Here is a 15,730-nt window from a genome sequence, read left to right as displayed (position 1 = left end):
CTGTATGCACTCATCTTTCAGCTTCACCATTGGCTTGAGGGTTTCTTGGTAAACTGGTGATTTGGACAAATCCATACAATACTGTGAACTTTTTAAAGTATTCATTGGAAAACTGTGGTCTATTGAGATTACAACTTCTGGGATTCCATGAGTTGCAAATATCTCCTTTAGTGATGTAATCCCTGCCTCAGAAGGGTGACTGTGCAGTGACTTGACTTCTACCATCTAGAGTAGTAGTTTATTAAGATCAATGACATCTTATGTCTGTGTTCAAAGAGGTCCATCCCAAGGTGTAATGGGAAGGGAGATGACATCAATCGTTCGCTTGCCTCCTGACAATGAATAGTACAAATAATATAATCTCTTCCAGTGGCTTTGAGAGACCTAGTCACCAAACAGAATATCTTGCTCTGGCTCGACATTTTGCAATGCTTGAATGTCCTTGTTGCAATTGTTACCGTATATCAAGTCTCAGAACTCTCAGAGTGACCACTCTCTCGTCATAGATGAGTAAAGCATCAAATACACTGAGGTGTGCACTCTGCTCACTGTACTGTCTGACAGTGGGATTGTGTGACATGTGTACATATGAATTAGAAGCAGGAATAGGCCACTCAGCCCATCGAGCTTGCTCCACCATTCAAAACTATCATGGCTGATCTGATTGTAACCTCCCCCGATAACCTATTACGCCTTTGCTTATCAAGAATCTATCTAGCTCTGCTTTAAAAATATTCAAAGACCCTGCTTCTACTGCTCTATGAGGAAGACAGTTCCAAAGACTCACAACCCTCTGAGAAAAAAATTCTCCTGGCTTTCTTAGTCCTGTGAACAGCTGTGGGAACTCAGCTCTGAAGTTTTTGGACTGATTTTCTTGGCTTTCCAGTCCTCCTACTCTGTTAATCAGCTGTAAGCCAGTGCAGGCATTCCTGTTGAAGAGTGAATAACTCTGGTTCTGAATCTCAGTGTTTCTGTGATTTTTGTTCTTTCAATTCTCCAATGACCTTGAGTTCTATCACTCTGACAGGACAGGCCCAGCAGAGGTGGCAGCACAGTGGTATACAGGCAGGAGGGAGTTGCCCTGGGAGTCCTCAACATCAACTCTGGACCCCATGAAGTCTCAGGCATCAGGTCAAACATGGGCAAGAAAACCTCCTGCTGATTACTATGTACCTCCCTCCCTCAGCTGATAAATCAATACTCCTCCATGTTGAACACCACTTGGAGGAAGCACTGATGGTGGCAAGGGCACAGAATGTACTCTAGGTACGTGTCTTCAATGTCCATCAAGAGTGGCTCGGTAGCACCATTATTGACCGAGCTGGCCGAGTCCTAATGACATAGCTGCTGGACTGGGTCTGCGGCAGGTGGTGAGGGAACCAACAAGGAGGAAAAACATACTTCACTATCCTCACCAACCTGCCTGCTGCAGATGCATCTGTCCATGACACTATTGGTAGGTGTGACCACTGCACAGTCCTTGTGGAGATGAAGACCCACCTTCACATTGAGGATACTCTCTATCCTGTTGTGTGACACTACTAATGAGCTAACTGGGAAAGATTTAATCCAAACATAGGAATTGGGAGCAGAAGTAGGCCTTTTGTTCCCCTTGAGCCTGCTCCGCCAGTTGATAACATCATAGGCTGCTCTGATTGGGGCCTCAACTCCACATCCCCACGATATCCTTTGTTAGTCAAGGATTTATTTACCTCAGCCTTAAAAATATTCAATGACCCTGCCTCCACCACTCTATGGGGAGGTTCCAAAGAGTCATAACCCTCAGGGAAAAAAATTATCCTCATCTCCAGCTTAAATAGGAGACCCCTTATTTTTAAATCATGTCCCCTAGTTCTCGTCTCTTCCACAAGGAGAAACATCCTTTCAGCATTTACCCTGTCAAGTCCCTTTAGGATCTTAAATGTTCCAGTAAGATCACCTCTCCAGTGAGTATAGGCCCAACCTGTCCAATCTTTCCTCAAATGATAACACCCCCACCCCAGGTATTAATCAAGTGAACCTTCTCTAAAGCATTTCTATCCTTTCTTAAATAAGGGGACCAAAACTGTACACACTATTCAAGATGTAGTCTCACCAGCACCACACAACTGCAGCAAAACATCCCCACTTTTATATTCCATTCCCCTTACAATAATCAACAACATTCCATCTGTCTTCCTAATCACTTTCTGTATCTGCATGCCAACATTTTGTGATTCAAGTACCAGAACACCCAGAACCCTCTGCACCTCAGACTTCTGCAATCTCTCTCTATTTAAGTAATATACTGCTTTTCTATCCTTCCTGCCAAAGTGGCCAACCTCACGTTTTCCCCCCATTATAATCCATCTGCCAAATTTTTGCCATTCACTTACCTATTTATATCCCTTTGCAGACTCCTGATGTTTCCTTCACAACTTACTCTCCTAGCTATCTTTGTGCCATCAAATTTTGCAGTAGTACATTTATCTCATTAATATTAATTATAAATCCCAGTTTGCTGTTAGCTAGCCAATCCTCTATCTGTGCTAATATGTTACGTCCAATGCCATGAGCTCTTTTTTGTGTAGTGACCTTTGATGTGGAACCTTGTCAAACCTGGAAATCTAAATGCGGCACATCCATAGGTTCCTCCTTATTCGTGATGTTTGTTACTTCCTCAAAGAACTCCAATTAATTAGTCAAACACAATTTCCCTTTCGTAAAACCATGTTGACTCTGTCTGATTACATCGAGATTTTCCAAGTGCCCTGTCATAAACTGCTTAATAATAGATTCCAGCGTTCTCCCTATGACAGATGTTAAGCTAACTGGCCTGTAGTTCCTGCTTTCTATTTCCTTCCTTTCTTAAATAGAGGAGTCACATTCGCCATTTCCCAATCTGATGTGACCTTTCCAGATTCTAGGGAATTTTGGAAAAATTAACACCAATGCATTGACTATTTCAGCAGCCACTTCTTTTAAGGCCCTAGGATGAAGTCCATCAGGACCTGAGACTTGTCAGCTTTTAGTCTAATGATTTTTCAGTACCTTTTCCCTAGTGATCTCGCAACTCAATCAGCAGCAGCAGAATTGTATACAACCACAATCTGTAATGTCATAAAGCATATCCCCCACTCTACCATTACTATCAAACCAGGTGATCAAAGCTGGTTCACTGAAGAGTGCAGGAGGGTATGCCAGAAGCAGCACCAAGCTTACATAAAAATGAGCTGTCAATCTAATGAAGCTACAACATAAGACTTATTGCATGCCAAACAGCAAAAGCAGATGTGATAGACAGAGCCAGGCGATCCCAGAACCAAGAGCTCTGCATTCCTGTCAGTTGTGAATGCCAGTGGACAATTACAAGTACTGTGGCTACAAGAGCAGGTCGGAGGCTGGGAATTCTGCAGCGAGTAACTCACCTCCTGACTCCCCAAAGCCTGTCCACCATCTACAAGGCACAAGTCAGGAGTGTGATGGAATTCTCCCCACTTGCCTGGATGAGTGCAGCTCTAAAAACACAAGAAGCTCGACACCACCAGGACAAAGCGACCCGCTTGATTGACACCTTATCCACAAACATTCGCTCCCTCCACCACCGATGCACAGTAGCAGCAGTGTGTACCATCTACAAGATGCACTGCAAGAATTCACCAAAGCTTCCTTGACAGCACCTTCCAAACCTATGAATCCCACCATCTAGAAGGACAAGGGTTACAGGCACAAGTGAACACTGTCAATGCCTTATTAATTACATTGTTAAGGTTTAATGGTACATTATTAAACAGGTGATGGGTATTTGTACACTTATAAATGGGGATGGCTGGGATACTGGTGGGTTGGAGTGGTGTTGACTGCAAACTAGGTCAATAAGCTCTCTCCAGCAAAGAAAGCAGCTGTGTCTTAGTTTAACTTCACCAACTGGTGTGGATCCAGTTAGCAAACACCACCATCTATAACTTCCCCTCCAAGCTACACGCCTTCCGCACTTGAAATCATGTCGCCGTTCCTTCATTGTCTCTGGATCACAATCCTGGAACTCCCTCCCTAACAGCCCTGTGGGTGTACCCACACCACATGGACTGCAGCGGTTCAAGAAGGCAGCTCACCACCACCTTCTCAAGGGCAATTAGGGATGGGCAATAAATGCTGGCCCAGCCTGTGATGCCCACATTCAATTCATCTCTCCAGAGCATTAGTCCAGGCCTTTGTCATATAACAAAGTTACTATGCTTCTTTTCCTGTATTGATTTTAGTTAGAGTAAATAAAGAGAAACTGTTTCTAATGGCTGAAGGGTTGATAACCAGTGAGCAGGTTTAGGCTGATTGGCATGAGGAAAAGAGAAATATGCAACAAGGCTGCTGGATACAGATTCAATATTAGCCTTCAGAAAAGAATTGGATATATACTTGTCTGAGAAGGAATTGCAGGAGTAGGTAGAAAGAGTGGGACAGGGGGACTAACTGGAAAGTTCTTTGAAAGAGCCAGAGCAGACTTGATGGGCTGAATAGCCTCCTTCTCTGTTATACTAATCTATGATTCAATGAATCAAGCTTCAATCTGTCCCTTTTAGTTACCAACACTTTGACCGAAGCTTACCTTAATTTTCTAGAACAATCCAACGTCGCCAACCTCTCTACCTAATGGAAATCCCTCATCCATGGTACCATTCTATTTAATCTGTTCTGCACCCTCTGCAAAGCCTTATTTGTAGGGCTCAGAAATGAACACAATACTCCAGCTGGGGCCTAACCAAGGTTTAACATAACTTCCTTGCTTTTGTACTCTATTTGTGCCTCTATTTATAATGCCCAGGATCCCGCATTCTTTTTTAAAAAGTCTTCTCAACCTGTCCTGACACCTTCTAAGACTTGTGTACATACACACCTCTGCTCTGACACTCCCTTAAAATTGTATCATCTAGTTCATATTGCTTTTCTCCAATTTTCATAGAATATATAATTTTGCATTTTTCTACATTAAATTTTATCTGCCTGTCTGTTCTTTTCACCAGTCTGGTTCTAGCCTCCTAAAGCTGCTGATCACTGTATGCTCCATTTCTGAGCTTGCTGTCATCTGCAAACTTTGAAATTATGCCCTAAGTTCAAGCAATTAATATATATCAAAAAGAGCTGTGTCTGAATATCAATCCTGGGGAACAGCAGCATGTACCTCCCTACAAACTGCAAAACAATGTCACTCCCCTTCAATTCCATGAACTTTAATTTTGCTGACAATTCACTTCAACTGCAATGCCCTCATCAACATTCTCCATTTTATTTCACTTCCCTCCCCGGGGTATCGTGAATGGGTGCATGTGTTTGTATCAGCTATCTTGATAAAATCCCTACAATTTTATGTTATGTTTGGAAAAATCCCTCTAACCCAAAGTCCATGAAATCTAAACATTACTGAGATTGCTGGCAGTCTAACAAGGAATCCTTCCTGCTTTAGGTACTGAAGACAAGACTGGCACTGGGGACCACTGGGCAGTACAAGGGCATCAATGACTGTGCAAGGATCCTTATCAAAAATGAAGGCATCACTGCCCTCTACGTAGGATACGTGCCAAACCTCCTGGGCATTATCCCTTATGCTGGGATTGAGCTTGCTGTCTATGAAGTAAGTTTCAAAAATAAATACTGTAGGTTTGTGAAATCTTTTTCCTGTAAAAGTTATCCTTTTTAATTCCTATAATTTGGATGTTTGATCCAGCATCTGTGGACACATGGAACGATGGAGCTCTTGGCCCAGATGTGACTTGGAAATAATCTTACTGCCATGGTATCCCTGGGAGATCCTTAGGGCTTTATGCCATGCTGTCTCCTCACGCTTTCAACATGTATCTTCAGAGCCAGTGTGTTCACATGCACTAGTCTGCCAGTTTGCTGTATGATGATGTGCAGGTGTTCAGGTGCCAGTAAATGGGCACAGGGCACCTCTGGTGCAGCATGACCTGTCCAGTCCCTCAGTTTATGCTTTGTTTTTTTCCAAACATGTCAGATGGATAGACAGCCTTTGGGAAACATGACACAAGTGACGACTCTTGGAAACATTAGAGTTACGTTAAGAAGAAAAGCAAAAATTGTTATGGCACCTTCGATATCCTCAGGACTTCCCAAAGCGTTTTACAACCAACAAAATACTTTGAAAGCAGGGTCAGTGCAGTAATCAATTTGCACTCAACAAGCTCCTACAAACAGCAATATGATAATAACCAGATAGTTTTAGTGCATTCGTTGCTCCCAATGTGGTCTCCTCTACATTGGAGAGACCAAATGTAAACTGGGCGACCGCTTTGCAGAACACCTGCGGTCTGTCCGCAAGAATGACCCAAACCTCCCTGTCGCTTGCCATTTTAACACTCCACCCTGCTCTATTGCCCACATGTCTGTCCTCGGCTTGCTGCATTGTTCCGGTGAAGCCCAACGCAAACTGGAGGAACAACACCTCATCTTCCGACCAGGCACTTTACAGCCTTCCGGACTGAATATTGAACTCAACAACTTTAGATCTTGAACTCCCTCCTCCATCCCCATCCCCTTTCTGTTTCTTCCCCCTTCCTTTTGTTTTTTCCAATAATTTATATAGATTTTTCTTTTCCCACCTATTTCCATTATTTTTAAATCTTTTATGCCCCCCACCCCCACTAGAGCTAGACCTTGAGTGCCCTACCATCCATTCTTAATTAGCACATTCGTTTAGATAATATCACCAACTTCAACACCTCTGTGTTCTTTTGTCTGTGACATCTTTTGATTATCTGCTCCTATCACTGCTTGCTTGTCCCTACAACCACATCACCCCCCTCCACTTCTCTCCCCCCACCCAACAACCCCCCCCCCCACCTTAAATTTCACCCCTCTCCTTGGATTCACTCCGTTCTGCTGAAGGGTCATGAGGACTCAAAACGTCAACTCTTTTCTTCCCCGCCGACGCTGCCAGACCTGCTGAGTTTTTCCAGGTAATTCTGTTTTTGTTTTGGATTTCCAGCATCTGCAGTTTTTTGTTTTTAAATAATTTTAGTGATGTTGGTTGAAGGGTAAATATTGGCCAGGATATTAGGAAAACTTCCATGCTCTTCAAATAGTACAGTGAGATCATTCACATCTATCTGAAAGATAGCATTTCCAACAGCACATGCTGCATCGGCAGCCTCAGTTTCTGGAGTGGGACTTGAATCCATGACTCTCTGACTCAGAGGTGAAAGTATTACCTTTTGAGTCACAGTCAAAACCTAAGAGTCAGCAAAAAATGCTCATTAATGAAGAGATGCCAGAAATGGCCTCCAAATCTTGAATGAAACCTCCATCTGGCCCTTTACACTTTGTTTGGTCAAGTGCTCAGAACCTAAGCACTGATTGATTTGGGCAGTACTTAGAAATGGCATATGCCCAGTGTGTGTTGGAAAATGCTGGCAGTGCTACTGAGTCACTTGCATATCAATATCATATCACACCGCACATGAGCATTCGATGCCCTGCCAGTCACCTCCATGAACACAAAGCATAAGTGTGTGATGGGTGACCCTGTGCTCAAGGTCTCCATCTGTCATAGTGTGCATCAGTGATGGGACAACAGAGTGGAAAAGAGTGGTAATGTTATCCAATGCTACAGTCGAGTGATACTCATAAGTCATTGTGCAAGTAGGCATGGCCCAAGGTTAAAGAGCAAAGTCTGACCTGCATCACAGGGGTTAATAGGAATATTTTACAAACCCATTCTTCCATTATTCTGAGATCCTACTGACAGCAAGCACATGATAGTGTAACTAAAGCACACACAAACAGTTGTGAACTGATATGTCTGTTGGTAATCTTAAATTTGAACTGAGTATCTGCTCCTTTTCAGCTGTGTGAATTGTTCTTTATGTGTATTTTATTCACATTCAATCAAGAGTGTGAAGAAAGCCTATTGTCAGGACTATGGCCAAAACCCAAGTGAGCCTGGAATCTTTGTTCATCTCGGCTGTGGCACCATTTCCAGCACCTGTGGTCAGTTGGGCAGCTACCCCCTGGCACTTGTGAGGACCAAGATGCAAGCACATGGTGAGACCCCTCACACTTCTATTCAACTTTCAGGCAGACCTTCCTCAATGCGTAATGGATGAGAGAGTGGCCTTTTTCACTGAGTTACTGTTGAAGCCTTTTGTCCAGGCTCTAAAGTATGAAGTAGCAGCAGGCAGCCAAGCATCAGGGCTAGTTCAATCCAGAAGTTCATTAATATTCAGCCAAAGAGGCAATGGAAAACTTGGAGAGTTTATAGAATGCGTTAGATCCTTAGGCTGGAAACACTAGATCCAAAGATTTCAATGGTTATGCCAGATACTTGGTAATGCAGAGCCTTTGGTTATGGGGGGGCTCTCAGTTATGACTGGCCCTCGGTGACCCTGGTCTGTTAAGGTGCTTGATACTCCAGGTTGCCCTCATGATCTACCTCAACATTGGTGTCAGAGCTACACTGGCAGTGTCCAGGCAGGAGCCAATGTGTACAGAGGACACATAATATCAGACCATAATATCCAGCAAAGTACTGCAAATGATGAAAGTCTGAAAAACAGACTGCAGAACTGACTGCCTAGCAAGTGGGAAAGGAGTCAGGGTATGGATGGTAAGGAAGTGAAGGTGTTCAGGGGTTATCAAGTTGGCACAGTTTGTGGGGATGGATCAAGATCAAGATGTGAGAGTCAGAGATCAGGCTGAGGTGGGGGGGGTGGGGGGGGGTGGGCGGCGGGGGGTGGTGGGTGGGTGGGAGGGAGGGTGGTGGGGTTTGGGCGGCAGGGGGTGTCTGGGATTGCGAAGTGTGGGATCAGAGATCATGGGAGAGGGCAGGTCAGGGATTGAGAGAGTTTGTCAGAGATGCTGCAGGAAGTGTGTTGGAGATTGCAGGGGTACAGATGTTTTAATATTGGGTGTGATGGAAACACTCATGCTGTAAATCCCCCATTGATCAGGTCCTCCTTGCATCCAATTACCTGCCATGATTCTCACACCACAGGAAACCAGGGCATTTGTTAAATAGAATTGTTAAAATGGAGGCACACAACCACTAACTGGTTTCCCTTCCCATTGTACCCTTGCCAGTCATCCTATGAGCAGACTTTTTGCCTGCCACCTCTGTCCACACTCAGCTAAAACCAGAAATGAATGAGTTGGAGATGGATTGGGGTCAGGCTGAGAATTTAAAATGTTTTATTTTTCACATGACCCAAGCACACCAGTTCTTAGGTATTACAATTACCTGCTGTATTTCTGAGATCTGTCTTGAGTGTGTTTCAAATGCAAGGTTTTATAAGATTGTTATCTTTTGGGATCTGTTTTAATATAAGGGAAGGCTATATGTTTTAATATACTGGGAAGAAGGTACAAGATGGTCAACTTTTAGACAATGCCAGAAACATCTGTGTTGACAGTGGATAAACCATTAACCTCAAAAATCAGAATCAGAATCACACAGTGCAGAAGAGGCGCTTCGGCCCATCGAGTCTGCACCAACAAGTGAGGAATGCCTCACCTACCTACCTACCTAATCCCATTTACCAGCACTTGGCCCATAGCCTTGAATGTTATGATGTGCCAAGTGCTCATCCAGGTACTTTTTAAAGGATGTGAGGCAACCTGCCTCTACCACCCTCCCAGGCAGCGCATTCCAGACCGTCACCACCCTCTGTGTTAAAAAAGTTTTTCCTCACATCCCCCCTAAACCTCCTGCCCCTCACCTTGAACTTATGCCCCCTTGTGACTGACCCTTCAACTAAGGGGAACAGCTGCTCCCTATCCACCCTGTCCATGCCCCTCATAATCTTGTACACCTCGATCAGGTCGCCCCTCAGTCTTCTCTGCTCCAACAAAAACAACCCAAGTCTATCCAACCTCTCTTCATAACTTAAATGTTTCATCCCAGGCAACATCCTGGTGAATCTCCTCTGCACCCCCTCCAGTGCAATCACATCCTTTCTATAATGTGGTGACCAGAACTGTACACAGTACTCCAGCTGTGACCTCACCAAGGTTCTATACAACTCCAACATGATCTCCCTACTTTTGTAATCTATGCCTCGATTGATAAAGGCAAGTGTCCCATATGCCTTTTTCACCACCCCACTAACATGCCCCTCTGCCCTCAGAGATCTATGGACACACACGCCAAGGTCCCTTTGTTCTTCAGAATTTCCTAGTGTCATGCCATTCATTGAATACTTCCTTGTCAAATTACTCCTTCCAAAGTGTATCACCTCACACTTTTCAGGGTTAAATTCCATCTGCCACTTATCTGCCCATTTGACCATCCCATCTATATCTTCCTGTAGCCCAAGACACTCAACCTCACTGTTAACCACCCGGCCAATCTTTGTGTCATCCGCAAACTTACTAATCCTACCCCCCACATAGTCATCTATGTCGTTTATATAAATGATGAATAATAGGGGACCCAGCACAGATCCCTGTGGTACGCCACTGGACACTGGCTTCCAGTCACTAAAATATCCTTCTGTCATCACCCTCTGTCTCCTACAACTAAGCCAATTTTGAATCCACCTTATCAAATTACCCTGTATCCCATCTGCCTTTGCCTTCTTTATAAATCTCCCATGTGGGACCTTGTCAAAGGCTTTGCTGAAATCCATATAAACTACATCAACTGCACTACCCTCATCTACACACCTGGTCACCCCCTCAAACAATTCAATCAAATGTGTTAGGCATGACCTCCCTCTGACAAAGCCATGCTGACTATCCCTGATCAAACCTTGCCTCTCCAAGTGGAGATAGATTCTCTCCTTCAGAATTTTCTCCAATAGTTTCCCTACCACTGACGTGAGACTCACTGGCCTGTAGTTCCCTGGCTTATCTCTACAACCCTTCTTAAGTAGCGGAACCACATTAGCTGCTCTCCAGTCCTCTGGCACCTCCCCTGTGGCCAGAGAGGAAATTAAAATTTGGGTCAGAGCCCCTGCGATCTCCTCCCTTGCCTCCCTCAGCAGTCTGGGACACAAATCATCTGGACCATGCAGGCTGATGTTGCTCTCAGGTATTGAGTGTAGAACCTGCAGATCTGGAATGTGTTAAAGGTCCATCTGTGGTGGGCTAGCTGAAGGTTCTGTCCCTGCCTCCCTGGAGTCCGCCCGGGTTAGCGTCTACCCCTCAGTGTTCTCCTGTGCGTGCTTATCCTCGGACTTACTGCTGGACTCATCATGAGCATCCGGAGCTGTGTCTACGTCTTCCTCGTCCACTGCATCTCCCCTTTCAAGTGCCAGACTGTGGAGAGCGCAGCATGCAGCCACTATCACCGAGACATGACATGGGGGGTACTGGAGTGCGCCCCCTGAGCGGTCCAGGCGTTGGAAGCTCATCTTGAGAAGACCGATGGTTCTCTCCAGCACAGCCCTCATGGTGCCCTGGCTCCTATTGTACCACTGCTCAGCTTCTGTTCTTGGATGGTGGAGAGGCATCTTGAGCCACCTTCTGAGGGGATAGCCCTTGTCACCCAGCAGCCATCCATCCAGCTGGGCTGGAGCACTGAAGAGCCCCGGCACCTGGGAGTGTCTGAGGATGTAGGTGTTGTGGGAGCTGCCTGGGTACCTTGCACAGACTTGTAGAATTAGTGTCCTGTGGTCACACACTATCTGCACGTTCATGGAGTGGAAGCCCTTCCTGTTGGTGAAGGCACCGGGCTCACCTGCTGGGGCCTTGATGGCCACATGTGTACAGTCTATAGCACCCTGGACACGGGGGAAGCCAGCAATGGCCACGAAGCCTCTGGCTCACTCAGCCTGGCTGGCCTGGTCCCAACGGGAGTGGAGGAAAGTTAATGCACGCCTGAACAGAGCGTCTGTCACCTGCTTGTCACAAGTGTGTACAACTGACTGGGAGACACTGCAAAGATCACCCACCAACCCCTGGAAGGAGCCAGAGGCATAGAAGTTGAGGGCAGCTGTGACCTTTAGAGCCACTGGCATGGGGTGTCCACCCACACAGTTAGCGGAGATCTCAGGCCCGATCATCTGACAGATTTAGTTGACTGTCTGTCTTGAGGGACGGAGCCTCCTTCATCACTGCACCTCAGACATATTGAAGTAGCTGCTTCTCCTCCTGTAAATCCTGGCAGCAGGATAGTGACATCTTCTGCAGCCCTTTCTGCCATGCACTTCCTGTTGGCCCTGCACCCCTTATGCCTACATTTCTTCTCCCAAAGGTGGCTCCCATGGAGGCTGAATGTACACTCCTGGCCTGCTCCCCCTTCTAGTCCTCCCTTCCTCCTCAAATGAGGTGCCTCCAGTGGAGAATTCAGCTCCCATTCCCAGACTAAGGGAAGGCACCCTGAAAGCTGCGGGCCCCAGAGATAATCCTTACTGTAGAATCCTGACCGAGGCTTTTACTCCTGTCCTAGCAGCTGGTGTGAGTTTTGAAGTCTTCCTGCTCACACAGGCAAGTAAAAGTTACTTTCACACTTAAACACCTCAAACATCACATTTGTGACCCTACTCACCCCCCTTAACCCACCCGTGGATGAGCTTTATACAAATGTCTCCTACCCACATGCCCGATGCGCCCATTCAATGTCCTGAAGATCGCACAGGCTGCGGAAACTCGAGATCAGTTGCTGCCTCAGGAGCCTGAACTGGCCTGTTAATTGATGGCAGGCGCGCATCCGAAATTATACACGCCCACCTTCCCAAATATCACGATGGCACAAGGTGACATCAGGGCGCTCGGCTGACATCACCTCCGTTACTTTACTTGTGGATGTGCAGGGCCTGCTGCCACTCGCCAATTGGAAATTTTTGGCCAATGGTGAAGTCCTCCAATATATAATGTATAATTTCTGCATCTCTTTGTAATTCCCTCGCAAATTTGTTCCTCTACATCCTTCTTGCTAGTTGGTGGCCTATAGACTACACCCAGCAATGTAATTGCATCTTTTTGTTCCCTAGCTCTAGCCAATTAGATTCTGTCCTTGACTAATAATGATTAAGGGTATAAAACAAAGGGTAAAACTCTAAAGGGGGTGCAGGAGCACAGGGACATAGGTGTATATCTGCAAAAATCATTGAAGGTGGCCGGACAGGTTGAGAGAGCAGTTAATAAAGTATACAGTATCCTGGGCTTAATAAATAGTGGCAAAGAGTACAAAAGCAAGGAGGTTATAATAAATCTGGATAAAACACTGGTTTGGCCTCAACTGGAATACGGTGTCCAGTTCTGGGTGCTGCACGTTAGGGAGGATGGGAAGGCATTAGAGAGGGTGCAGAAAAGGTTCACGAGAATGGTTCCAGGGATGAGGAACTTCAGCTACGTAGATAGATTGGAGAAGTTAGGGCTGTTTTCCTTGGAAAAGAGAAGGCTGAGAGGAAATTTGATAGGAGTTTCAAAAACATGAAGGGTCTGGATAGTGTAGATAGGAAAATAACTGTTCCCATTGGTGGAAGGATTGAGAACCAGAGGGCACAGAATTAAGGTGATTGGGAGAAGAAGCAATGACAATGTGAGGAAAAACTCTTTCACACACAGAGTGGTTAGGATCTGGAATACACAGCCTGATATTATCATGGAGGCAGATTCAAACGTGCTTTCAAAAGAGAATCATCGAAGAGGAAAACCTTGCAAGGCTTCAGATAAACACATACTAGTGATTTGCCCTTGCAAAGGGCCAGCACAAACACAATGGGCCAAATGGCTTCTCCCTGTGATTATTCAATATTTGGAATGAACCTTGAATTGAAAGTAAACAGTACATTTGTATTAGCTAGAGATATTATAGTACAAGCAACCCCAATAAATGTTTGCAACCTCTCAGCTGAATGATTAATTATCTATTTACAGAATTATTTTCAAGGTATAATTTTACTCCATGCGAGACTGAGCACCACTCTGGTATTTCTAAAGTGACTGAGAACAGTCCTTGTTCAGAAATACCATCCAATAAGGCTACAATTAAGTTAGGAGCAGCCAAATTCAGAGGTGACTGTCAGTCATAGATAAAACAGAATAAATTAACAGCATGTTTCTTTTTGAATGTGACTTGGAGACCAGAGCACATTGATATTGAGTGAGGTTAGTGATATGATTTTGAATGAATTCATTTTTTTAACTGTTTGTGACTGAAATTAAAAAAGCTGTTATCAAATTAAAACTAGATGAAAATGATTCAGAATGCCTTGCTCGTTGCTCCATTAGTACAGTCTAGTAGGGAGTCTTGTGAGAGAAATAAATTAAGGGGATCCCTGTTCCTGATCACTGTCTACTGTACTCTGTTAGGAATTGTGTTTCTTTTTATTATGCTTTCACAGGATGTAGGTTGGGCCAGCATTTATTGCCCATCCCTAGTTGCCCTTGAGAAGGTGGTGATGAGCTGCCTTCTTGAACCGCTGCAGCCCATGTGGTGTAGGTACACCCAGAGTGTTGTTAGGGAGGGAGGCTTTATTCCTTTTATTAGACTCCATAGCCATTTGATATAATTGAGTGGCTTGCTTGGCCACTTCAGAGAGCAGCTAAGAGTCAACCACATTGCTGTGGGTCTGGAGTCACATGTAGGCCAGACCAGGTAAGGACGGCAGATTTCCTTCCCGAGACGATATTAGTGAACCAGATGGGTTTTTACGACAATTAATGATCGTTTCATGGTGGATATAGCTGAGGTTGGCCTTTAATTCTAGATTTATTAACTGATTTCAAAATCCACCTGCTGCCGTGGTGGGATTTGAACCCATGTCCCTAGAACATGAGCCAGAGCCTCCCGTGTGTGCGTATGTCATCGGTTGGGGCTCACCTGTGAGGCCCTCCATGGCTTACTAGCTTGGAGATACTTTGGGTAGTGAGAACCTTCACCTCTGGAAGCAAATTTCACAAATTTGGGCAAGTGCTGCCTGCAAATTCTCAATCATCAAACTGTCGTGAAATCCGCTTGGCATTAACTCATGTGGGATTGTATCTTGGCATGGCAGGTCCTATAACCCATTTTAGCACCTTCAGGATGGGAAAGGAAAGAGAAAGCTGGAGAATGGGTCAAAGTTTTCTGTACTGTAATATTCAGCAGTTTTTCTTTTCACAGCCATTGTCAGAGGTGGGCCCCACGTGAGCATGCATAATCACTTCTACAACATAATCCGAGAAGAGGGCTTATTTGGTCTTTATCGAGGATTCACACCTAATTGCATTAAAGTAGTCCCTGCTGTCAGCATCAGCTTCGTCGTTTATGAGCAAATGAAAAACGTCCTCGGCCTCAACTCAAATTAACTGCCACTAAAAGTCAAAAACAAATTCACTCTTCCCCTCCTTCTCCTCAATCCTGAACCAGAAAAGCAGGACCTGATGGAATGGAGAGATTATTAGCAGATGCAATAAGCAGAAACCACATTGGAAATCTAGTGGAGCTATCCAGTACACCTGCAGCCAGCTCACCGAGAAGCAGCCAACCAGCGCTGAGCCTGAAAACCATTTACAGGTCAATTATCAGAACCTACCCAAATAGTCTCCAAGAGCAAAATAATTAGCTCATCCATTAAAGACCAGCAACCAAACAATCCTCTCCAGCGAAAGCCAGCTCACCTATTAGCCAATCTACAAGGGACCAGTTCATCCCCTAGTTAATCCACCAGACATCAGATCTCCAGTTAGCCACTTCACCCAAGACCAATGACCCAAAGAGCCAAACCAACATAGACCAACTTGCCTCCACCAGAGGCTAGCATGCAAGCTAGCCAATCCATGGTTGCCAATTTGCCAATCCACCAGAGATAGTCCA

General features: G+C 45.1%; 1 protein-coding gene across 1 annotated transcript in view; it reads left to right on the top strand.

Moving 5' to 3' along the window:
• LOC121270058 (calcium-binding mitochondrial carrier protein SCaMC-3-like) overlaps positions 1-15,222 on the top strand; it is a 70,593-nt gene extending 55,371 nt beyond the window's left edge. Inside the window, exons 5-7 of the mRNA XM_041175387.1 lie at positions 5,441-5,608; positions 7,884-8,034; positions 15,038-15,222. Of these exons, the coding sequence (XP_041031321.1) occupies positions 5,441-5,608; positions 7,884-8,034; positions 15,038-15,222 (504 nt within the window). The remainder of the gene's footprint in view (positions 1-5,440; positions 5,609-7,883; positions 8,035-15,037) is intronic.
• Positions 15,223-15,730: the final 508 nt, after the last annotated feature.

The sequence above is a fragment of the Carcharodon carcharias genome, chromosome 26 (genome assembly GCF_017639515.1).
Source record: "Carcharodon carcharias isolate sCarCar2 chromosome 26, sCarCar2.pri, whole genome shotgun sequence".
Taxonomy (NCBI): domain Eukaryota; kingdom Metazoa; phylum Chordata; class Chondrichthyes; order Lamniformes; family Lamnidae; genus Carcharodon; species Carcharodon carcharias.
Note: the sequence above shows the minus strand (reverse complement) of the source record. Positions and strands in the feature narration are given on the sequence as shown.